The 22,241-nt window shown below is 47.8% G+C and overlaps 1 protein-coding gene across 1 annotated transcript; it reads left to right on the top strand.

Moving 5' to 3' along the window:
- Positions 1-279: 279 nt before the first annotated feature.
- sucla2 (succinate-CoA ligase ADP-forming subunit beta) lies at positions 280-12,857 on the top strand. The gene is made up of 11 exons (XM_067227553.1): positions 280-375; positions 1,178-1,373; positions 3,124-3,223; positions 3,516-3,678; positions 3,943-4,071; positions 5,735-5,873; positions 7,025-7,186; positions 7,350-7,492; positions 9,057-9,177; positions 9,992-10,080; positions 11,087-12,857. Exons 1-11 carry the CDS (start codon positions 292-294, stop codon positions 11,159-11,161), a joined length of 1,401 nt encoding a protein of 466 aa, XP_067083654.1. The 5' UTR covers positions 280-291; the 3' UTR covers positions 11,162-12,857.
- Positions 12,858-22,241: the final 9,384 nt, after the last annotated feature.

Genomic DNA, 22,241 nt, shown 5'->3' with positions numbered 1-22,241 from the left:
TACTAAGACTACATGAGTACTTGTCAGGTTTTTTGGAATGTAAATAGATTTGTACATAAGGAAGTTTTCCCACCCTCGATGTAAATAAATATCAGTTTTGAAAGTATATTTGTGTGTGTTGGTTCAGTTACATTGAAGGATAACGTCTTGCTTGTCAAGTATTAATAGTCAGCCACCCCTGTTGTTTTCAAACTGTAAGGAACGGATAATGCGCAATGGCTGTGCAAGGGGCATCAGGCTTTGTAGGTCACTACGCATGCGTTAAAGTATCTTGTGCTTGTGAGGGGAAACATGGCGACGTCCCTGATTTGCGGCCGATTGTCGGCAAGACTGAGAAATTGTGGGACCAGGACAACAATAAACTCCGCATCCAAGGTAGGTGTTTGACGAGCAATAGAGGAAGACTTCAGCTACCGATTTATGCTAATATCATGCCAGTATAGTAACACAGTAACCAAGAAATCCCCGGACAGCGACAGGGTCATATTTGACATTAGCCCATCCTCGCACTATCGCAGTGTTTGTATTGAAATGGCCTGACTGCGGCTAATGCATTAGCTTGCAAGCTAAAACAAGCTATCTAGCTAACATTGCCGCGTATGATAGACAGACTCGCTTGATTATTGAAAAATGGTGGCTATATATTCACTATAAACCTAAATTAGATACAGATGTGGCGTTTATTTGTGTTCCGTCTTTGTAAGGTAGATGAAGAGTGCTTAGAGAAATAGCCAGCCGTCTACGGATTGACCTCCAACAGCTGCCGTTAGCAACGTCACAGGCCAGGGGCATAGGAGGAAACAGCCTAAATTCACCATCGCATCTGTCACACTTGCACTCGGATAGAACTTCCCAAATGGGTGTAGGTGCCCCATATGACTCAATGCTGAAAACAGAGCTGATGCCACTTACAATTGTACCTGTCAGGTATCAACAAACACCCAGTCACATTTCTCAGTATATTCAGTGTTTTTAGCTGGATGTTCTAATTCTGGCGCTTACCCTCTCTTACCCTTGTCTGTGTGCGAGCGTGGTGGCCCCTCGCGCCTTCACTTGTACTCACACGTATGTGTCCTTGCTCTCTTTAACAGCCAGGCTGCATTGATGTGCCTTAGTTTTTTTGTATTCAACGACTCCTATTTTGTCCCCTCTCCCTCGTCCCCCCCCTCTGCTCCAGGTGCTGGGGGGGTCCTCTGGTGTGTTTGGGGCCCATGGAGCCCAAGCCCAGCCCTCCTACCTGCAGCAGCAGCAGAGGAACCTCTCCCTGCACGAGTACATGAGCATCGGCCTGCTGAAGGAGGCTGGCATCGCGGTTCCAGCAGGCCTGGTGGCCAGCTCCTCTGACGAGGCCTACTCTGTGGCCAAGCAGATCGGTAAGATCTAAGCTCCAGTGGGCGTTTATTGTCGTTTCAATCACATGCTGGTAGCACGCAGTGAAACTAAAGAGCGTTCACCCAGGACCACGACGCTACAGAAAACATCCCCTAGACAACTACGACCACTGCGTGGAGCTAAACAACAACATGTAACTGTACAAAAAATGGGTGTGACGAGACAAGTGCCACAGGACATCCAGTAGTGCCGGGGGGTTCTGTGAGGATGTCGTGTCTGAGGGGACGTGTGATGGGAAGGTGGATGTGCTGGAGTGGGGTTGGTTCTGGAGAGTGTTTCAGGATTTCTGCTCAGATCTGCCCTGCTGCAGTCTTGTAGCACAGCAGCAACCTGTCTTTTGTACAGGAGACCGAAACCTCCACTGACATTTGGACCGAATATGGTTGGAAACAGGTCTCTGATGGGTCTCTAACGGGTCTTTACATGAGTGTTGGTTTAGGGGCTGTTCAGTCTCTCTGGCAGGTCTGTTTGACATTTAGAGTAACAGATGAACTTCCTTAATGCTTTTCTTAAAATTCCTCAATGTACCCCAGGGAAAGTAACTGGCTTCTTCTGTTTTTGATAAAGCTGCCAAAAATCCTTTCTTTGCTCTTAGTACCAGGTTGATTTTAGGAGTAGTCTAAAGTGAGAAACGGTCTATTCAGCTTTAAGGTCTATTCAGCTTTAAGGCCTCTTTGAAGGCCTCTGTCATCCATAATCACAGCTTTTGTTACAGACTCTTTGCAAGACACATTTCTTTTGGAAATCTGAGAAGTGCAAAACTTCTAATTTAGAATGACCCTTGTCTAGAGTTTTTAATAGCTTGCTGGCATCGATGCTGAACACACACACACACACACACACACACACACACACACACACACACACACACACACACACACACACACACACACACACACACTGCATTCTAAACATAGCCTCAGGGCTTCAGTGGGATCATGTCACACAGACTTGTCATGGTGGAGATGACAGCCTAAGAGATAGTTAGCAAGCATAATCATCAGCTTTTTGAAGGAGATAATTCTCTTTAGAAACAACATTTATTATTCTTACCTATAACATAAGGCAATTTAGTTTGTTTAATAAAAGAGCAAGCTATAGACCACTTTTATAAGAAAGGTAACCTTAAATGACTTATTTTGTGATCTGGTGCTATATTAAAAAAGAATGTGTTTTTTTGTTGTTGTTTTTTTTTACTTGACCTTCCAGGGGGGGGCAGGGGGTGCCCCCCTAATATAATGGTAGGGGAAACACTGTCTATTATTTGTAAAATATTGTATCTCAATGTCAATGTTTTTGCTTATTATTTTTTGCCATGATTGAGTTCAGTTTGGACCACTTCCTGAATCTATGTCTGTGGGGTTTTCCTTTCTATCCAAACACATCTGAGCTTATTGAAACAGTCGCTCCTCCTGTGAGCCGATACAAGTTCCTTTCTAGAAAAACACGTGCTTGGACATGATGTTGAAGAAACTCTCAGTTCTCCATACCGTCACTGTCTGGAGAATGTTCAGCCTTTCTTGGTGGTAATGTGGATACATATTAACTTGATATCTTTCAACGTGTCACTCATTTAAGAGGGGTACAGAGTATCTGCAGTACAGTGAAAACACACCCTGTGCGTCTGGGTGTGTATTTGGCAGTACCGTACACCAGGATCCAGCCTTTGTTCTGTTATTCCCCCCTGCTGTGCGTGTGTTGACATGTCAATGCCGTGTGTTTGTCCCGTAGCCTCCAAGGACCTGGTGGTGAAGGCTCAGGTGCTGGCGGGCGGGCGCGGGAAAGGCACGTTTGAGGGCGGGCTCAAGGGAGGAGTGAAGATTGTCTACTCGTACGTGTTCCAGTATCTTCTCTCTAAACTTACTCCACTTTTGGAGTATTATAATAAAATAAATAGTTTAGACATTCATTCTTAACACAATGCTCATTTCCTTTGGGCTCATTTCACTATCCCTCTCCCTTTTCTCTCTCCTCTCACTCTTTCTCCCTATCCCTACCCCTCCTGTATCCATCCTCCCTCCCCCTCCCCTCTTTTCTCTCTCCTCCTCTACCCCTCTCACTTTCTCCCCATTCCTCCTCCCTCCTCCTCCTCTCCATCCTCCCTCCTCTCCCTCCTTCTCCAGGCCAGAGGAGGCGAGGGACATCTCCTCTCAGATGATTGGTCGTAAGCTGTACACCAAGCAGACGGGAGAGCAGGGTCGTATCTGTAACCAGGTGTTCATCTGCGAGCGTCGCTACCCGCGCAGGGAGTACTACTTTGCCATCACCATGGAGAGGTCCTTCCAGGTGAGCCTCTCACTGGTCAGGTGACTACAGCCCACCAGTCACTGTCCTCCAGTCATAACCAGGAAGTCCTTGACCAATGACATCGGCTAGTCCTGCACCTAGTTTGTCAAAGGTGGCTTTGGCCACTAGATGGCGTAGTGGTACAGAGTATTGGTTTCTTGCGTTCAAAGGGATTCCTCTTGGACTTCAGTGTTCTCCCTCAAAGCGTATAAATGCGTATCTTTTTAAGGCGTGCTCATGTTTAGCCCCTCCCCTCTCCCGCAGGGCCCAGTGCTGATTGGCAGCTCTCAGGGGGGCGTGAACATCGAGGATGTGGCAGCAGAGAACCCTGACGCCATCGTCAAGGAGCCCATTGACATCCTGGAGGGCATCAAGATGGAGCAGGCTGTCACGGTAACCACACCCAAACACACATCCTCCCATCACATCACTTCCTGCTCTTTATATCTCTCCCCCTCCCCAAATACACACGCGCACACACACATGCGCACACACACACACGCACACACACGCGCACACACGCGCGCACACACACACCACACGCATTGTCCTGTTTTGCAATGTGTGTTTCAGTGCTTCTCGCTCGACATGCGGTGGCACGTACAGAGTGTTCTTCGGTCACAAAGTCACCCTGTCACCCTGTCTGTCTCCTTGCCTTAGCTTCTCTATTGCCTTCAGTAAATACGTGAACAGCAACACAAACTAAGGATACACTTTAAACTGCTTTTCAAACACAGTGTTGGGAGAAATGCTTGATTGATTGTAGATGAAAGAAGCACCGTAGTGAAAGGATGAAGTCATCATCCGTCTCCAACTCTCTGCCAGTGTGTTACTGCTCTCTGCCAGTGTGTGTTACTGCCCTCTGCCAGTGTGTTACTGCTCTCTGCCAGTGTGTGTTACTGCCCTCTGCCAGTGTGTTACTGCTCTCTGCCAGTGTGTTACTGCTCTCTGCCAGTGTGTGTTACTGCCCTCTGCCAGTGTGTTACTGCTCTCTGCCAGTGTGTTACTGCCCTCTGCCAGTGTGTTACTGCTCTCTGCCAGTGTGTTACTGCTCTCTGCCAGTGTGTGTTACTGCCCTCTGCCAGTGTGTTACTGCTCTCTGCCAGTGTGTGTTACTGCCCTCTGCCAGTGTGTTACTGCTCTCTGCCAGTGTGTTACTGCTCTCTGCCAGTGTGTGTTACTGCCCTCTGCCAGTGTGTTACTGCTCTCTGCCAGTGTGTTACTGCCCTCTGCCAGTGTGTTACTGCTCTCTGCCAGTGTGTTACTGCTCTCTACCAGTGTGTTACTGCTCTCTGCCAGTGTGTTACTGCTCTCTGCCAGTGTGTGTGTTACTGCTCTCTGCCAGTGTGTTACTGCTCTCTGCCAGTGTGTTACTGCTCTCTGCCAGTGTGTTACTGCTCTCTGCCAGTGTGTTACTGCTCTCTGCCAGTGTGTGTTACTGCTCTCTGCCAGTGTGTGTTACTGCTCTCTGCCAGTGTGTTACTGCTCTCTGCCAGTGTGTTACTGCTCTCTGCCAGTGTGTTACTGCTCAGCATGTGTTACTGCTCTCTGACAGTGTGTTACTGCTCTCTGACAGTGTGTTACTGCTCTCTGCCAGTGTGTTACTGCTCTCTGCCAGTGTGTGTTACTGCTCTCTGCCAGTGTGTTACTGCTCTCTGCCAGTGTGTTACTGCTCTCTGCCAGTGTGTTACTGCTCTCTGACAGTGTGTTACTGCTCTCTGACAGTGTGTTACTGCTCTCTGCCAGTGTGTTACTGCTCTCTGCCAGTGTGTTACTGCTCTCTGCCAGTGTGTTACTGCTCTCTGCCAGTGTGTTACTGCTCTCTGCCAGTGTGTTACTGCTCTCTGCCAGTGTGTTACTGCTCTCTGCCAGTGTGTTACTGCTCTCTGCCAGTGTGTTACTGCTCAGCATGCGTCTGGAAAAGCTCTGCACAAAAGCACTCAATAGCCTTTTAATTAACACTTGAAATAAATACAATTTTGGTCTGTTGACCAAATTCTTAAATAACTTTTAAATGTGTGTGTGTGTGTGCGTGTATCTGCGCGTGCGCGTCCAGGTTGCCACGAAGATGGGCTTCCCCCCAGCCCTGATCAACGAGGCTGCAGAGAGCATGATCAAGCTGTACAACGTCTTCATGAAGTACGACGCCTCCATGCTGGAGATCAACCCTATGGTGGAGGACTCATCTGGCATTGGTACACACACACACATGCAGTCACGCATGCACACACACACACACTCTCACACACCCACACACTGTCACGCATGTTGTACATTCACCACAGTGTCCCTGTAAAAAGGTGAACGTGACCTTCACTAGGGCGGTAAGATCTAGAACGGTCACAATGTCACGTTCACATAAAGTAATGTGGATAGGCCGTGTCCAGGTCAGTCTGCTGTCAGTCTCTTTCTCCCCTGCCTCCACCTCCTGTTACCTGGATACACTCTCACTCACACACACACACACACGCTCCTAGCAGGAGTCAGGTGGCTGAGCGGTTAGGGAACTGGGCTAGTAATCTGAAGGTTGCCAGATCAATTCCGGTCCGTGCCAAAATGACGTTGTGTCCTTGGGCAAGGCACTTCACCCTACTTGCCTCAGGGGGAATGTCCCTGTACTTACTGTAAGTCGCTCTGGATAAGAGTGTCTGCTAAATGACTAAATGTAAAAGTAGCAGGTAGTCAAGCCCTGGCAGAGCCTGCTGGCCCAGTGTGCAGAGTGACGTTGGAGGCCATGACTCAGTCATTATCCCTTCTGTCCATTATCTGCTTCTGTGCAGCATCCCAGCCTGTGGTCCCAGCCATCGATGACTCACCCTCACCGTCCCCCCGCCCCCTTACTAACACACTCCTAGTCCCCCCTCCACTCCCCCACAGAGAAAATCTCAGAATTGTTCTAATTGATCATTAGAGTGCGACTCTCGTAGTGGTCTTGTGCATACATCATCTTTGTTATATATGGCCGGTTAAAGTGGTTCAAATGGGTCACAAGAGGCCCTAATATAGACGTGCTTGTACAGTAAGTGCTTATGAAGAGGTATTAAAATGTTTAGCACAACGGTCCAATCCCGTGAGTGAATGGGGTTGAGTGACAGTATTTCTGGCCAATGCTGATCACACACAGCTGAAGGTATCTGTGGTCTGTTTGATCTCCACGACAACCTTCTGTATGGACCGCAGAACACCACAGAACACCACAGAACACCACAGGCCACTAGCAGACATGCTGTGAGACGTCAGAAGAGAGCATGAGTCATTCATCACATGACCATCTCATTCGACCCATCGCCGTGATCTGCGGTTCGTTGTTTCCGTCGTCCCCATGGCAACCTGTTTTTTTCCACAGTGATGTGCATGGATGCCAAGATCAACTTTGACTCGAACGCAGCGTACCGGCAGAAGAAGGTGTTCGACATGCGGGACTGGACACAGGAGGACCCCCGCGACCAGCAGGCAGCCAAGGCTGACCTCAACTACATCGGCCTGGACGGAACCATCGGTTGTCTGGGTGAGGAGCGCCCCTCCCTCCCGCACGCACACACACACACACACCTGCCATGTACGGCCGATCATACACACGCGTGCACACACAGACAGAGATGTACATACTGTTTTACATATATATTTGAGTTTTGCCCTATTCTCAACTGTTTTTGGGCGTGTGTGTGTAGTGAACGGGGCGGGTCTGGCCATGGCCACCATGGACATCATCAAGCTGCATGGCGGCACACCCGCTAACTTCCTGGACGTGGGGGGCGGAGCCACGGCCCACCAGGTGACCGAGGCCTTCAAGCTCATCACCTCGGACAGGAAGGTGAGGGGCCCCGACAACGACCAGCAAACACCAAACATTCTGCTGTTGGCAGTTGGGGTTAGAATGTTTGGAATAATAATGTTTTCACGCCGCTCCAAGAAACGCAAACAGGACTTGGCGACTGTTCACCTTCCCTAGTGACAAAAAATCGAATCTAACGACAACTCACAGTATTTTTCTCATTACACGAAGACACAGGCTTTATGGGATACCTGCTTCAGACAAAATGAGCCTTCCCACTTCTACCTTCACTGATAAACACTGTAGAAACCATGCAGTCAAATAACATTTCTATTTTAAAGGGGGCTACTGGAGCCTAATGGTGCAGAGGGACATGTTCAGTTCGTTTTTTTTAGATGCTATCGCCCTCAACAGGGCTTTAGTGTCATTTTGTTCTGTCTGAGGTCCTATGTTGTTGATCCAGCATTGGTCTGATATCAAAGACACTTGAAACAGGCGGGGAGGGGAACTTGAGAGAGCTCACTTGTTCTTCATGACATTTTCGGAAGCGATCAGTAATGAGAAACAAATGACAACACAACACCCAAAGGGAGAGCTCAACAAAGACATCTGTCCCGCAGTGTGACTGACACAGATGGTCTCTCCTAATGACAAATGTGACCCTGTGACAGCGGTCCAGGCAGTGAGCTGGAGTGGAGAGGGACCTGGCCGGACAGGACGACCCTCTCAGCAGGAGAGCAGGGCGGCGCTAATGAAGCCGGCTGCTGTCCGGCATCACACCAGGGAGTGGGACTCGGGTCCAGTCCCACCAGGGAGTGGGACTCGGGTCCAGTCCCACCAGGGAGTGGGACTCTGGTCCAGTCCCACCAGGGAGTGGGACTCTGGTCCAGTCCCACCAGGGAGTGGGACTCGGGTCCAGTCCCACCAGGGAGTGGGACTCGGGTCCAGTCCCACCAGGGAGTGGGACTCGGGTCCAGTCCCACCAGGGAGTGGGACTCGGGTCCAGTCCCACCAGGGAGTGGGACTCGGGTCCAGTCCCACCAGGGAGTGGGACTCGGGTCCAGTCCACACCAGGGAGTGGGACTCGGGTCCAGTCCCACCAGGGAGTGGGACTCGGGTCCAGTCCACACCAGGGAGTGGGACTCGGGTCCAGTCCCACCAGGGAGTGGGACTCGGGTCCAGTCCCACCAGGGAGTGGGACTCTGGTCCAGTCCCACCAGGGAGTGGGACTCGGGTCCAGTCCACACCAGGGAGTGGGACTCGGGTCCAGTCCCACCAGGGAGTGGGACTCGGGTCCAGTCCCACCAGGGAGTGGGACTCGGGTCCAGTCCCACCAGGGAGTGGGACTCGGGTCCAGTCCCACCAGGGAGTGGGACTCGGGTCCAGTCCCACCAGGGAGTGGGACTCGGGTCCAGTCCCACCAGGGAGTGGGACTCGGGTCCAGTCCACACGTGAAGTCCTCTGTATTAGAGGGCTTTATGTGTCTTGTTGTCATCTATAGGCTGCCTGGGTTTTTGGACACCATTTAGGGATCTGATCACGGCCAAAAGTTGCTGTTTTTAAGTTGTTTAGGTGATGCTTCATGGTCATTATGTGGTTACAGGTGATGGCCATCATGGTTAACATCTTTGGAGGCATCATGAGGTGTGATGTCATAGCCCAGGGTATCATCATGGCCGTCACGGACCTGGAACTGAAGATCCCCATCGTGGTGCGGTTACAAGGTGAGCGCACACACACACAAGCTATGAATACACACACTTTCCCAGTAATGGCATGGGAGGCAGATGAACCAACACAGTCGATACTGTCCTCCTGTCCAACCAGCAGCCATTCTGAGCCTGCGGTTTCAACCGTCAAACACAGATTGAGTTTAACTGAGTTTAATTGAAGCGCTGTATGACAGCCACTAGCTGGAGACGACTAGATTATACACCATGAAAACATCAAAGCCCTTTTTTGGAGGGAAAAGAGGAGTAGAGAGTTGGGAAAGAGAAGCAAGAGAAGAGAGAGAAGGCAGAGGTTTTAAAGGCCAGAGAACACACTGTCAGAATCAGGTTCCAACTCTCCTTGCCGCTCACCGTTTCCCAATTCCCTGCGGTGGCCCCCAGACACAGGCAGCGCAGCCTGTGACATTGACGAGCTTTGAGACTACGTGCCTTGAGCTGAAAAGTTGAGAACATTTGAACTTTTACTGCGCGTGTAAAAAGCGCAGAAACCCCAAAAGCGAGGCTCAAGATAGGAGCGTGTGTTTGGCGCGTCGTACCGGAGGAAACAATGAGTTTGCTAGCGCCGTGTTTCTGAAAATGCTGTCAGTGTTATTGGCCGGGTGACTCTGCCTAATGGCATGGTAGTAGTCCCAAACATTGGACCCAAACTACAGCAAGACCATGTATTTAGCTATTCCCACTCCATTGAGCCCCATTCTAAGTTTGCACAATCAAGTTGACATGTCCTGACATAGTAACGCTATCGTAGCGAAATCAACCTTGAATGAAATGCATGTGAATGACGTCAGCTGTGTGTGTGTGTTTCCAGGGACCAGAGTGGACGATGCCAAAGCCCTGATCGCTGCCAGCCCACTCAAGATCCTAGCCTGCGATGATCTGGACGAGGCTGCCAAGATGGTACGAGGCCTCGCAGAGAACACACAGATGCACGCACAGACGCACACACATGTAGACGCACACACACACACACACAGACAAGCACACGCTCAGACATGCAAGCTGGCCCTCCAGGCCTGTCTGGTCTGTGTTGGATGATGAGTGTGTGTGTGTGTGGTACAAGAGGGTATGTTGTCTGTATGATGTGTTTGAATGTGAGAGAGAATATCAGGCAAGGTTTGTGTAGGGGTCAGAGCATGTGTCCATGTGTTGTTTCTCTCTGTCATAAATGTGCTTGTGGGGCGCTGACCATCACCTCATCCCAGCCTTTCATCATCAAGTCTTGACCCCTAGCTAGACTAGCTGGCTAGCTAGTAGCTTGAACAATATTTGTGTATAGCTGTCTGACTGTTGAGTGGCTGTGTAGCTGAGGAGAAGCGAATGACAACACCAGCGCCTTTCTGAAAAGGTTTTCAACTAGCGCACAAAACAGTTGCAACGTTCATAAAAACCTCTAAACGGACACTCAGCCTCGCAGGTTGAACAGCGTGTGGAAATCTGACAACCTGCACCAGCAGCAAATCTGTGTCTTTATGCCATGTGTGTGTGTGTGTGTGTGAAAGGGTTGGTTTGAGTGTCAGGCAGTTAGTGGCGGCAGGGCGTTATGACAGCCTAATCGCTGCAGTCACCCCCCCCCCCCCCCCCACAGTGACTGCCTGACTTGAATAGCTCTGATGATCTGGCAGGCCTCTCCAATCTCCCGGCATCCAGCTGGACAGAAGAGTCTAGTCTTCCCCTTCATGTCCCCTCTCTCCTGCTGTCATTGCTCTATGCTTGGAAACATCAGGTTCCCCATTAGAGGCCAGTTTGCAGTCCATTGCAGTTACAGCACCCCACCATGCAAGCTCTGTTGACTGTGTTTGTCTGCTCGCTGACGTGAGAAAACCGTGTCTTTTCTGACGTGTTTTCTTCTGTCTCTCTCTCTGTCTCTCTCTCTCTGTCTCTCTCTCTCTCTTGTGTTCTGCAGGTTGTAAAGCTTTCTGAAATCGTCTCGCTGGCTAAGGAGGCTCAAGTGGACATCACCTTCCAGCTGCCCATCTAAGTCCCGCCCCCTGACGGCCCCAGCGCCACCCCGGACATGCCCCGCCCCTCATCGGCAAGGAGCGCCTCTCGCCCTGGACCCTCCCACGCCACCCCAAACTCTACCCTCTTTCTCTCTCCTTCTGGTTCTTTCTCTCTCTGGTCTGGTGGCATGGCTCAGGCTCATTTACATGTGTTTCCTCCTGTGTGTGTAGACACACACACACAGTAAGTGTGTGTATGTAGTTGTCCTATCCTAATCCTTCCCTTTCTTCTCCCCCCTGCTCTGGTACACTCTTGTGTGAGGTCTCCTTTTGGCCGTGTGACTGCGTTACTCTTCCAAGTATTACTCACCCTGTCGTGTTGTTTCCAGGGAAATGGAAGGCGCACAGGAACTCAGAGCTCAAGTAGTTGTAGTCTCTAAATGGGTGATGGGCCTCAGATGGAAGACTACATTACCCACGTCTCTCTCCACCCACCCCCACATTGCATAGCACCATGTCTAAACGCACAATCCCCCCCCCTGCCCCAGCCCCTGGCTCTTCTCTGGAACAGGGAGATAGAGGCTCGCTCTGCCTGGTTACATTTTTGGGAATGTCTTCTTGGCTTCAGACTATAGCTCACTCAGTTTTCCCCAGAACTCTCTCAGAGCCCTCTGCTGACTCTGTAGGAAGATGGAGGTCAGAAGGCTGAGGCTAGGTCTGTCACAGAGCTCCTCCCCTTCTCCTCCTCTTCCCCTTCTCCTCCTCCTCTCGCCCCTGCAGGCTGCTGAGGAGCAGAGCAGGGGCGTCCAGAGCGACAAGCCCCGCCAACTCGGTAGTGTTGATCCCCTCGCCAGTCGTTTCTCCGGGGCTGAAAGTGCTCAGAAGAGCCGGCGTTAGCGCTGTGGAGAACAACGCTAACGAGATAGCTCTTGTCCACGAGTGACTGATGCTGGTGATTCATTGGCTGGTTGTTTTATAGTGCTTGGATACGGGCAGCGTCTGAGTTTGTTCTGATCTCTCCCGCGATCTGAAAGGGCCGAGTGCTGGAGCTTTTAGAAACGGTTGAATGTTAGATGATGTTGTGGTGAGCACCTCCACGTGCGTCTGGTTCTTCATCTCCCCTGCCCCTAGCCGGTGTCAGGCGCTGTGTGCAGGCGTGTCGGTCTAAACTTGTGTTGAGAGCTTTTGTTGCATCACTGACCTGATGTTGACGCAAGCAGGAAAACCAGGGGTCATTTGTACCTGGTTGTGTACAAGGTAACGCATGGTAGGAATTCGTTTTTGTGTGTGTGTGTGTGTGTGTGTGTTCCCACTGTGCTGTCCATCTCAGATCATGTCAACTTTCCCCACTGCTGCCGGCCTTCAGCACACCCTCCTCTTCATCCCTCTCTCCTCCATAGCTACCTGATATTCTGTGGTCTGCCACCAGATCACAACAGCAAAAACAGGACTTCACACCCGGTCAGTCAAACCACACTCCTGCCTCTGGGAGAGGACTGTCCTCTACAGAACTGTAAACGATTGTAGTAATGTCTGTTCTCGCTTGCTACATCTTTCTCTCTCTCTCCCTGTTACTCCCCCTGCACTCAGAATCCCCCAAAAATACACTTATTGTGAGTTGTAAGACATTTATAATATCTTGTAAATAACGAGACTACTGTTCTCTTTCTGTAAAATATTTATGGTCCTCTCGGGGGGGTCACGAAACTTAGAATAAATCCAGAGAACAGAGAAGTCTTGCTTGTGTTTATTTCTGCTCTGCTTGTCCTTCTCACGTTATGAATGTTTTTTCCGATGGACTTAGAATTCTGCAAAAAAAATTCCAAGGCCAGAGATATTTTCAAAGAAATCCATCACCTAAGTATGAGAAGAATGCGTGATTTGCGTCAAGCTTGTGTCATAAATCACAAGCGACGTGTCTCCTACACTCACATCAAAGGATTATGTCAACAAGGGTAATACGAAGTCTGACAGGCTTGCCTTGAACATATCTGAAAAGGGGATGTTACATTTATGACGGTACTATGAAGGCGTTACCTTGAATTAAATGTATTGGGAGTGGGGTGGGAGTCAGATGGCTGAGCGGTGAGGGAATCGGGCTAGTAATCTGAAGGTTGCCAGTTCGATTCCCGGCTGTGCCAAATGATGTTGTGTCCTTGGGCAAGGCACTTCACCCTACTTGCTTCGGGGAATGTCCCTGTACTTACTGTAAGTCGCTCTGGATAAGAGCATCTGCTAAATGACTAAATGTAAATGTATTGAAAGTAAACTCCTGAAAACCAGCAGCGGTTAATCCATCCATAAAAAAGAGGTTTATCAACTGTTACTGATTAATCTTCACTTTGCGTAAAACAAAACATGCTCTGGGCGTTTTGGTATCTTTAAACTCCAGTAATCCTCAAATCATCTCTTGGGCTGTAGCAGTAGTCTGGAAGCTTCGAGTGATTAGTGTCTTTGCTCGTGCACCAAGGGGTTGTTTACTGTGTATGCCGACTCTTGAGTGAAGTGTAAAGATCTTGTTGGTTGGAGGTAATGGTTCTCTGATTACTCAAGAGCGTCTATTGGCATCGATTCAGTGATGGAGGAGGATAGTCCTTCAAGCCTCCATCTGTGATGGTTCAGTGAGTGTTTAAATGAACACACAAATTTGCTCTCACACACACACTATTTCATACACTTTATCGCTCACCCTCACACCTGCCTGTAATGGACAACTCAAGCTAATAAACACATGGAATTACACACCGTGTATTGCTCGTTGGGGCAGGAAGCACGCTGTCAGGCTCAACTTATCGTCACGTCTGGAAAAGATTCCGAACGAACTTATTTCAAACATTGAGTAATAATCCCTTAAGAAAAGACGATAATTTGAGTCAATAGTTTAAAATACACGGTATTTACTCGAGTAAATCGGCGTTGTTTGTCGTGAGTCAGTCAATGAAGTCGTAATTTTCCGACGGCTTCAGCACGAACCATCATTAATGTTCCTGCTTTGGCACAGACATGTCATCCGTTAAGCGTATACACACACATAGCACATACAGGATGACTAAGTTTGTTTTTCCAGGTAGCCTGTTGTGTCCATACGCCTACCTGGTGTGGACGTATTCCCGCCCGGAGAGGGAGCGTAACAGAAAAAAACGGAGTATTCATCTCCCTTTCTTCTCAACATCTTTATAAAAGCCTTGATCATAATTTTACCATGCTGGTGTAGTAAAGATCAAACCCTGATTCAAGCCATATCGACACCCCTGCTGTGGGACTCTTGTACAGAACGTCACATTGACTCAAAGGCCTAACACATTTATCTGAGGGTGGCTTTGAAGTCTTCATATACAGATTTTGAGTTTTATGATACTTCATTCTGGGCACATCCATGCTACTAGTCTTTGATCCTCATAAGAGTATCATTAATTTACAAGACGGACTTTGTACAGTTGTTGCAGCCACACATGGAACAGGCTGTGGTAAGGCTGGAAACTAAACTTAGCAGTAAAACTGCCAGCAGTGTCCTGAACGGAATAGTGTACGTTCTCAAGTGCTGAAACTGCACATGGATCATACAGTTATGGCTTTGCAGATTCGTGTTTGGACGTTGAGTAAATGTTATGGCGTACAGGTTTGGTCCATATATATTTTGTGTTTTGGGTTACACATTGTCCTACACAAACCACAAGCCACCATTTGAAATGTCCACAAACAAATTCTTGAGCTACAACTATTCCAGTCTCCTGTTACAAATAAGAGTGTCCAACAGCGTGGACTTTAAAGGCAGTTATTTCAACCAGTTCTTGACACTTGAGGGTTTTACGACTTTAAATGAATCAAAGGTAAAAAGAGTCTGTGTTTTTGGGGTTGCATTTTGACAAGTGCACTGAACTTTGATCAAACACAGCCAGACACGCCGGAACACTGGGTCCAAGCTGTAATTTTGTTTCTTGTGGGCGTGAATGACCTGATGTCACCGCTGTCTTTTGAAGTGACACATCCTGTTAAGGGTGACTCCCGTGCACCCTCCCCTGCTGGATTCAGAGCCAAGACAGGACACGTCTGCCAGCATGAAAAGCTAATCCTACCTCTGCTTCCTTGGCTACTCCCCTGCTATGAGTGTGTGTGTGTGTGTGTGTGTGTGTGTGAGGATCAGACCCTCTGAAAGATGGCATTTAGAGCAGCGTTCAGAAGGAGTGGTTGTATGCCAGGCTACCTCAAGGCGTTGGCGATGGGTGTCGTGAGGGAGAATCGTACCAGTCGGTCAGTCGGCTATGTTGGCGGACGATTTGACGTGTGTTCTGCTGCTTCTGTGAAGACAGGCCAGGGCAGGGCAGGGCAGCTCTTTTGTTTTAGCTTTCATCTCTCTTTTTGTCTCCTTCCTCCACTCTACTGGACTCTTTCTCCTCTCCCTCTTTCCTTCTCTCCTCATTCTGTCTCACTCTTTCTCTTAGTCTCTTTCTCGTTAGTCTCTCTCTGTCTCTCTCTCTCAATCTCTCTTTCTCAGTCTCTCTCAGTCTCTCTCTTTCTCAGTCTCTCTCTTTCTCAGTCTCTCTTTCTCAGTCTCTCTCTCTGTCTCTCTCTCTCAGTCTCTCTCTGTCACTTCAGTGCCAGTGCCCTGGGTGTGGACTGCCTGGGCTGGGAGATGACGGATGAGGAGTAGCATCTCCACCTGCTCATTTATTCATGGCTGAGAACAGGCATCAATCTATCCCTGGGTTGGCTTACAGACACAGGGTAGATGGGGGCAAAACAGGCCCAGCAAGGTGTCAAAATGGCGCACGTTTATTTTTAGACGCTACTTAATATTTAGACGCATTTCTCTACCTGTATCCTATGGGGAAAAACACCTCAATGACCTGTCAAGGGTCCACGTTCCTCCCACTCCTCGTGCTCCATCCCATCACACACCACCACTCCGGCTTCCCCCTCGTAGGTGAACCAGGCCCCAGACATCAGCCGCAGCGCTTGACCTCAACTGTCCTACTAGCTGGAGCATTCCCGTTAGCCTAATGTGTTAGCGCTAGCTAGCATGACACGTCACATCAGTGTTGCTAATTAGCCCTTGGAATTTCTGAGTGTTCCGTCCCGGAGTGTTCCGTCCTGGAGGACACAACAAGAACAAGAGCCTCAACCAGGTTCAGGACCACTGAAGTGAATTATGGCTGTTAGAATAACAAGCTTAGTCATCTGTTGACCCCTAGTACCGTTCACCTCTTCTACAAAATACGACAGCCAACAAGATTTCATCCTGGTATAGTGGAATCCCCACCGAGGTGAATTTCTAAATGTGTTTTCTTTTCGGTGCCTTTAAACAAATGTTTTCTCTCCTTGTGATCAGCATCAAACCGCCGCGTCAAAACCGCTTCCCAATCAAGCCACTTCACGTAATTAAACCAAGTGGGCGGATTCTGCTCTTCAGTATATTTTGGAGATAAAACAATACCTGTCTCCTGTGTCTCCATCTGTTGTGTTTTGATTGCCTCCTTGTGTTTGGCTGGGAGCAGCTCTCTGAGGAAGTGGAGAGAGATGACTCACCCCTCCAGAAGGCACACTCAGGGCAACAATGAAACAAGAGAAACTGGAGCCTCTCTGAATGGGGTTTATTAATAGAGATTAATGACATTGCTAGATGAGTGGGCCAATGCTCACACACACACACACACACACACACACACACACACACAAACACCCTTGAACTGACATTCATACACCTGCATACGTATATTCCCATACACAGCTGTATAGACACACAATACACAAGTAGTCACACACCTGAATGACTCCACTGATCGTCAACATAAAGACCTCACGCTACCTTGTGGCAGCCCACCCACCGTTGAGGGCTGGTCGTCGTCAAGGGTGACAGCGTTGTCATGGGGATCAGCAGGTTCCCTCTCCTCTGTGGTCTGGACCCGAGCCAGAGCTGGTCCTCTGGGGTTTGGGAGCACTCACACACACACAAACTCACGCACGCACACACACACACTCATGGTGTGTCCTCAAGATCTGCCGACTCTGTTAGCCTCCCGAGGCCAGTTTAACTGAGGTTTAGTCTGAGGAGAGGAGTCACCATGGGGCTGATTTCTGTCTGTAGTAAGTATTGTACTCCACAGGCGGTTTTAGCTTTTGGCTTTGATTAAAGATTGTCCCACACACAATTATGCAATTGTTGGCACTGCTGCAATTAATGTTGTTACGTTTTTTCTTCTTCAAGCTTCAGGACATCCTCCCAACTGTAAATGTAGGACATCAGTGATTCAAAACCACACCATCCCAACTGTAAATGTAGTAATTAATATGTATCTGGATCCTTGTGCTTTCTCGTCAATCCTCAGACTTTTCAAGATTGGCCTTTGTACATTTGTACAAATACCGTTGAATTTCTACTTTGTGGTAGAAAGGGAAACATTTAGATTTATTTCCTCATTATTGCATGAACACACGTGCCAAATATAGACTTGATATATACACAGCGGGACATGTGTGTTGCTGTGTCTCCCCTATTCTACCAGGTGCTTACACCCACACACACACACACACACCCCCCACACACACACACCCACACACAAAGAGATTTGGGTCACAGACATTCATCCCACTTATTTAGCCCCTGAGTGTGACGAGGCCTGGGCCGTTATTGTCTCTGCGTGGGGCTAAATATCAATCTTGTGCATGAGCACACAGCAGAATATTAGGAAGTGCTAAAATCAGTTTTAGCAGGCTCACATTAAACACATTTGCCAGGCTTGCACAAGAACAAACATGAATACAGTTGTATTTCAGGGTTTTTCGACAGTAATAATTGGTGGAAGTCATTAATCCCGTGTGTGGGGCGCTGAACCCCTGGGCTCAGAGGAACCGCTGTGAATCCCGACAGCTTTGATCCCAACTGGACCTGACGAGTTCACAGGAACATCCACAGGCATCTGGACTCTGAAGTCTCACAGCAGCCGGGCTCACCTGGACACACAGATGGATAGACAGTCGTCAGGCAGGTGGGCAGGATCCTGGGATGAACACACATTGCACACAAACCACCCTCCCTTCCACACAGACGTGTGTGTGCTCATGAAACACACGCTCACAGCAAACAGGCACTGCGAAGGCCTCACGATTCACACGTAAAAACAACTGAGCTTAAATGACGGATCACCGATCGGTCCTTATGTACGCTACGCTACTTGTGTGCCAGTTGCTTTCCTCGTAATGCCATCTCCATTAAGCCTGCCCCAGGGTCTGGATCATTCCACACATATCAAGCACTGCTACACTGTAAATACCACCACTTAATTTCATTGCAGCATTAGCGTTCCAATCTAAACAAATGCATAAATAACCTCTGGTGATATGTGTGGACCTGACATTTCTTCTTCAGCACCAGAGCCACTGTAATTATCTCATATAAATGACAGCTAGAACCACACGAAAACAAACTCACATCCACACAGAAAACCGCTTGGTTAAAGGTCAAAAGCCTGTCTGTATGTGTGAGAATGTGGCTCTTGAAAAGGTACTCCGCAAAGCTACTCTGCCGTCTGGTTTGAGAGACTGGAAGTTGGCGGGAGGTGACTGATGATTTCCACGGGTGGCCATCTGAAGTTTCAACAGCAGAAAGAGGATTGAGGGAAGGAATTTGGGTCAGGAATTTTGGTGCAGAACGATGTGCTTACAAAACAATGGCAGCTCACCTCAGACTCGATTTGTCATTTATGGATGTTGGAAAACAACAAGGGCAACAGCACTTTCAAACCTCTCTGTTTTACATTTACATTTAGTTATTTAGTAGACGTTTTAATGAATGCGTTGGTATTCATCTCTATTAAACAGCTCATACACAGATCCTATTAACACAGTTTCGTCTGATACAGAAGAAGACTCGCCCTGCTAAATTCAACACCTTTCTTTCTCTCTTATATACTCATATATCAGACCAAACTATGCCGCAGGTAAACTAGAGATAGATTTTGCGCTTTAAAATCGTCCATTTCAAGAACTCTAAATTTAGGCAGTGACCTGCAGCTCTTCAGTCAACATCCATTATATCACGCATCAGACTTCAGTACCTATTGTAGCCTGGAGACGGGCTGGGCTGCACAGAGGCTGACAACGCTGCCAGTGGGTTTCTGGGAGTGAGACGTCCCTGTAGATATGATGTGAAATAGAACAATCCCAAAGAACATACACTGCATGCATGATGCCTTGATCTTCAAGTCATTTTATGGTATTATTTTCTTTGGGGGGGGAACATTGTCTGTTATGGTTGTATAGTCTCTCAGTATCTTTAGGCCTGGTGGTGTGTTTTAGTGTGTTACCTGTGTCGACAGCATCAAACAGGACTGCTAAAGGTGTGTGTTGTGTGTGTGACTAGGGAGTCAGGTGGCTGAGCGGTGAGGGAGTCGGACTAGTAATCCGAAGGTTGCCAGTTCGATTCTTCGGTCAACTGATGTTGTGTCCTTGGGCAAGGCACTTCACCCTACTTGCCTCGGGGGAATGTCCCTGTACTTACTGTAAGTCGCTCTGGATAAGAGCGTCTGCTAAATGACTAAATGTAAGTGTAAATGTGACTGCTGTTATGATGCACAGACACCTGACCTGGGGGTCACTGAAAAAGCGTCTGACCTCATTATCTCTAAAGACCCTGGAACTTACTGTCACTAACACTCCTGCACTTACATACTTAAGCATTTAAAGATTTGAATACCCTTGCATCTACAAACCTCATCGTGGATGTGTACACACACACACATACACACACGTCAACACTCAAGACGCTGTGCTGAGCTCATGACTTGATTGATTAGGCTTACATGTAAACAAAATGTGTCAATGAATCACGTAGGCTAATTGAATGCACATTGATTCACACACGAGTCGCTGTGAAGTCTTTGTAACATTGTCTGTTACCACGGGGATGTTTAACTGACATTTACCCTGCGGGAAGGAATAATACATGCTGGGATGATTTGTGATGTGACAGACCGTTTCGAAAGCTGCTGGGGCTTTCCTGACTGGAGGATCCGTGGGTCTGATACCTGAGGCCAACACAAACTGGAGCTGCTCTTTCAGAGAAGGAAACAGGATCATGGGAACCCAATCTGACAACAGCTGATTTGGCTGTACAGTCTGTCTAAAAGGCCTGTAATCAAACTCCCTGATTACCGAATAGCTCGAATCATCATTAACGCTCTTATCGTATGCTATTATATTCCCTTTTTATGTCATTTCCTGTTCCGCAGTTTTGATGAATGTTACATCGCCGCCTCTCTGCAAACCAAACATTACCCCATACATCCTGGTCTATTTATGTCCTGGAACAGAATTTCATTATAACAGAAACATTGTTCAGCCAAAGATGAAAATGTGTCGTCGATAATGGCGAGGCTGAACCTAATTTTGACACTCCATTCCCTCAGCTATTTATGTTTCTCCGTGTTCCTCCCTTATCTGCAGCCTCTGCTGCTATCTCCACTGAATGGGAGTGAGATCACCGCCATAATGCTGATGTGCTTCCTCTCTGTGTCAGCCTCCTAGATGTGAGATATTATTGAAAAAGAACGAGCAAACATTACTCCTGTCTTTGCATTTGTGTTATTCATGCTCTTGGCGTAAGAAGATATAATCATATTGCCGGGAATGGCAAACTATGGATGTTTAGATGACCGTGTTGTCTTGGGGTCATTGTTCACCCATTTGTGTGTTCCTTCTAATCAATGGAAGTTTGTTTAAAAAAAGTCATTCTACGACAATTATAATTTTTTAAGTTGTTTGTCTGGGTAATTATTTCCCTGATGAGATGCATTAGAATGAAAAACCCCTGCCATAACATAACTCACACTGACAGATTTGTACCATAGTTTTTTTATGATCAGTGTTATTTATGTCCTGCGTCCAGTTTGTATTTGGTTTTGACAGAATGTTTTGTTTTGAAAGATTATAGACCAACAGGTTTGTTAATGGATCTGGGCAACTGGCATTAAGTTGCACAACTGTCCTACAACCATGACCTAACCTATGCAAGTATAGCAAATTTATAAATTTTGCCAATTACAACGTTTATAATATTACAAATACATTATTTATGATAATAACTTCACACCCCAAAAAGTTATACGTACAAGTTACAGTAAATTATTTACTGACTAATGGGGCTACGGATGTTCCGTGTTTACCAGATCACTTTCTGAACACTGGCATATAAAATCTCATGAATACCATTTGGTTCATCTGCACCAGGGCCGTAATCATAATATTCAAATATGGTCAAAATGTCCCCCCCAATATATTGATATAAAAATAATCTAAATAAAATATAAATGTGCAACGCTACGACAGGCAATCACGCACGCTGTCCGAAATTATTATAAAAGAATTTAATCATATTCATAACTAAACGTAAAAAGTTAGACTCCCCAGCAGATTTTGTCCCCCCCAATGTTGACTCCATGGCTACGGCCTTGATATGCACCAAATGAAAAATACACATTCACCTCACCGTAATTCTAATTCAGGTCCCTCTTCTCTCTCTCTCTCTCTCTCTCTCTCTCTCTCTCTCTCTCTCTCTCTCTCTCTCTCTCTCTCTCTCTCTCTCTCTCTCTCTCTCTCTCTCTCTCTCCACATCAGATTTTATAGAGGGATTAATAAGAAACATGATACCTTATATTTCCTACATTACCTCTAATGCCCTCCTCCCTCTCTAGAGCAGGATTAGAGTCTTCAGACCAAAGCTCTTCCACATTCGAAACCTCCAGAGTTCTTGTTAAATGATGTTAAGATGAGTTTTCAGATCACCCCTTCCACACTGACCTTTCTCCATGACTCCCCAGAGCGGCTGTTCCTCCTCTGTGCACTGCCCGCCCCGCTCAGCAGAGCCATACATCAGAGACACAGAGGTGCCATTTGTATCATGCAAATGTATATTATCCAACTTCTTTCACACTCAAACGTTGATGAACTCTCATGAACTCTAAAACATTTTTGGGACAACTGTACAGTTTTAAGTAAAGGGCAACAGAATGTATTTTTTGGGGGTCAGATGGCTGAGCGGTTATGGATGATTCCCGGGCGTGCCAAATGCAGTTGTGTCCTTGGGCAAGGCACTTCACCCTAATTTCTTCGTGGGGAACGTTC

The sequence above is a fragment of the Osmerus mordax genome, chromosome 2 (assembly GCF_038355195.1).
Source record: "Osmerus mordax isolate fOsmMor3 chromosome 2, fOsmMor3.pri, whole genome shotgun sequence".
Classification (NCBI taxonomy): Eukaryota; Metazoa; Chordata; class Actinopteri; order Osmeriformes; family Osmeridae; genus Osmerus; species Osmerus mordax.
Note: the sequence above shows the minus strand (reverse complement) of the source record. Positions and strands in the feature narration are given on the sequence as shown.

Coding starts and splice junctions, on each gene's coding strand:
- sucla2 (XM_067227553.1), top strand. CDS start 292: ATGGCGACGTCCCTGATTTGCGGCCGATTGTCGGCAAGACTGAGAAAT. Junction 1,374..3,123: donor CTCTGTGGCCAAGCAGATCG/GTAAGATCTAAG, acceptor TTTGTCCCGTAG/CCTCCAAGGACCTGGTGGTG. Junction 5,874..7,024: donor GGAGGACTCATCTGGCATTG/GTACACACACAC, acceptor TTTTTTCCACAG/TGATGTGCATGGATGCCAAG.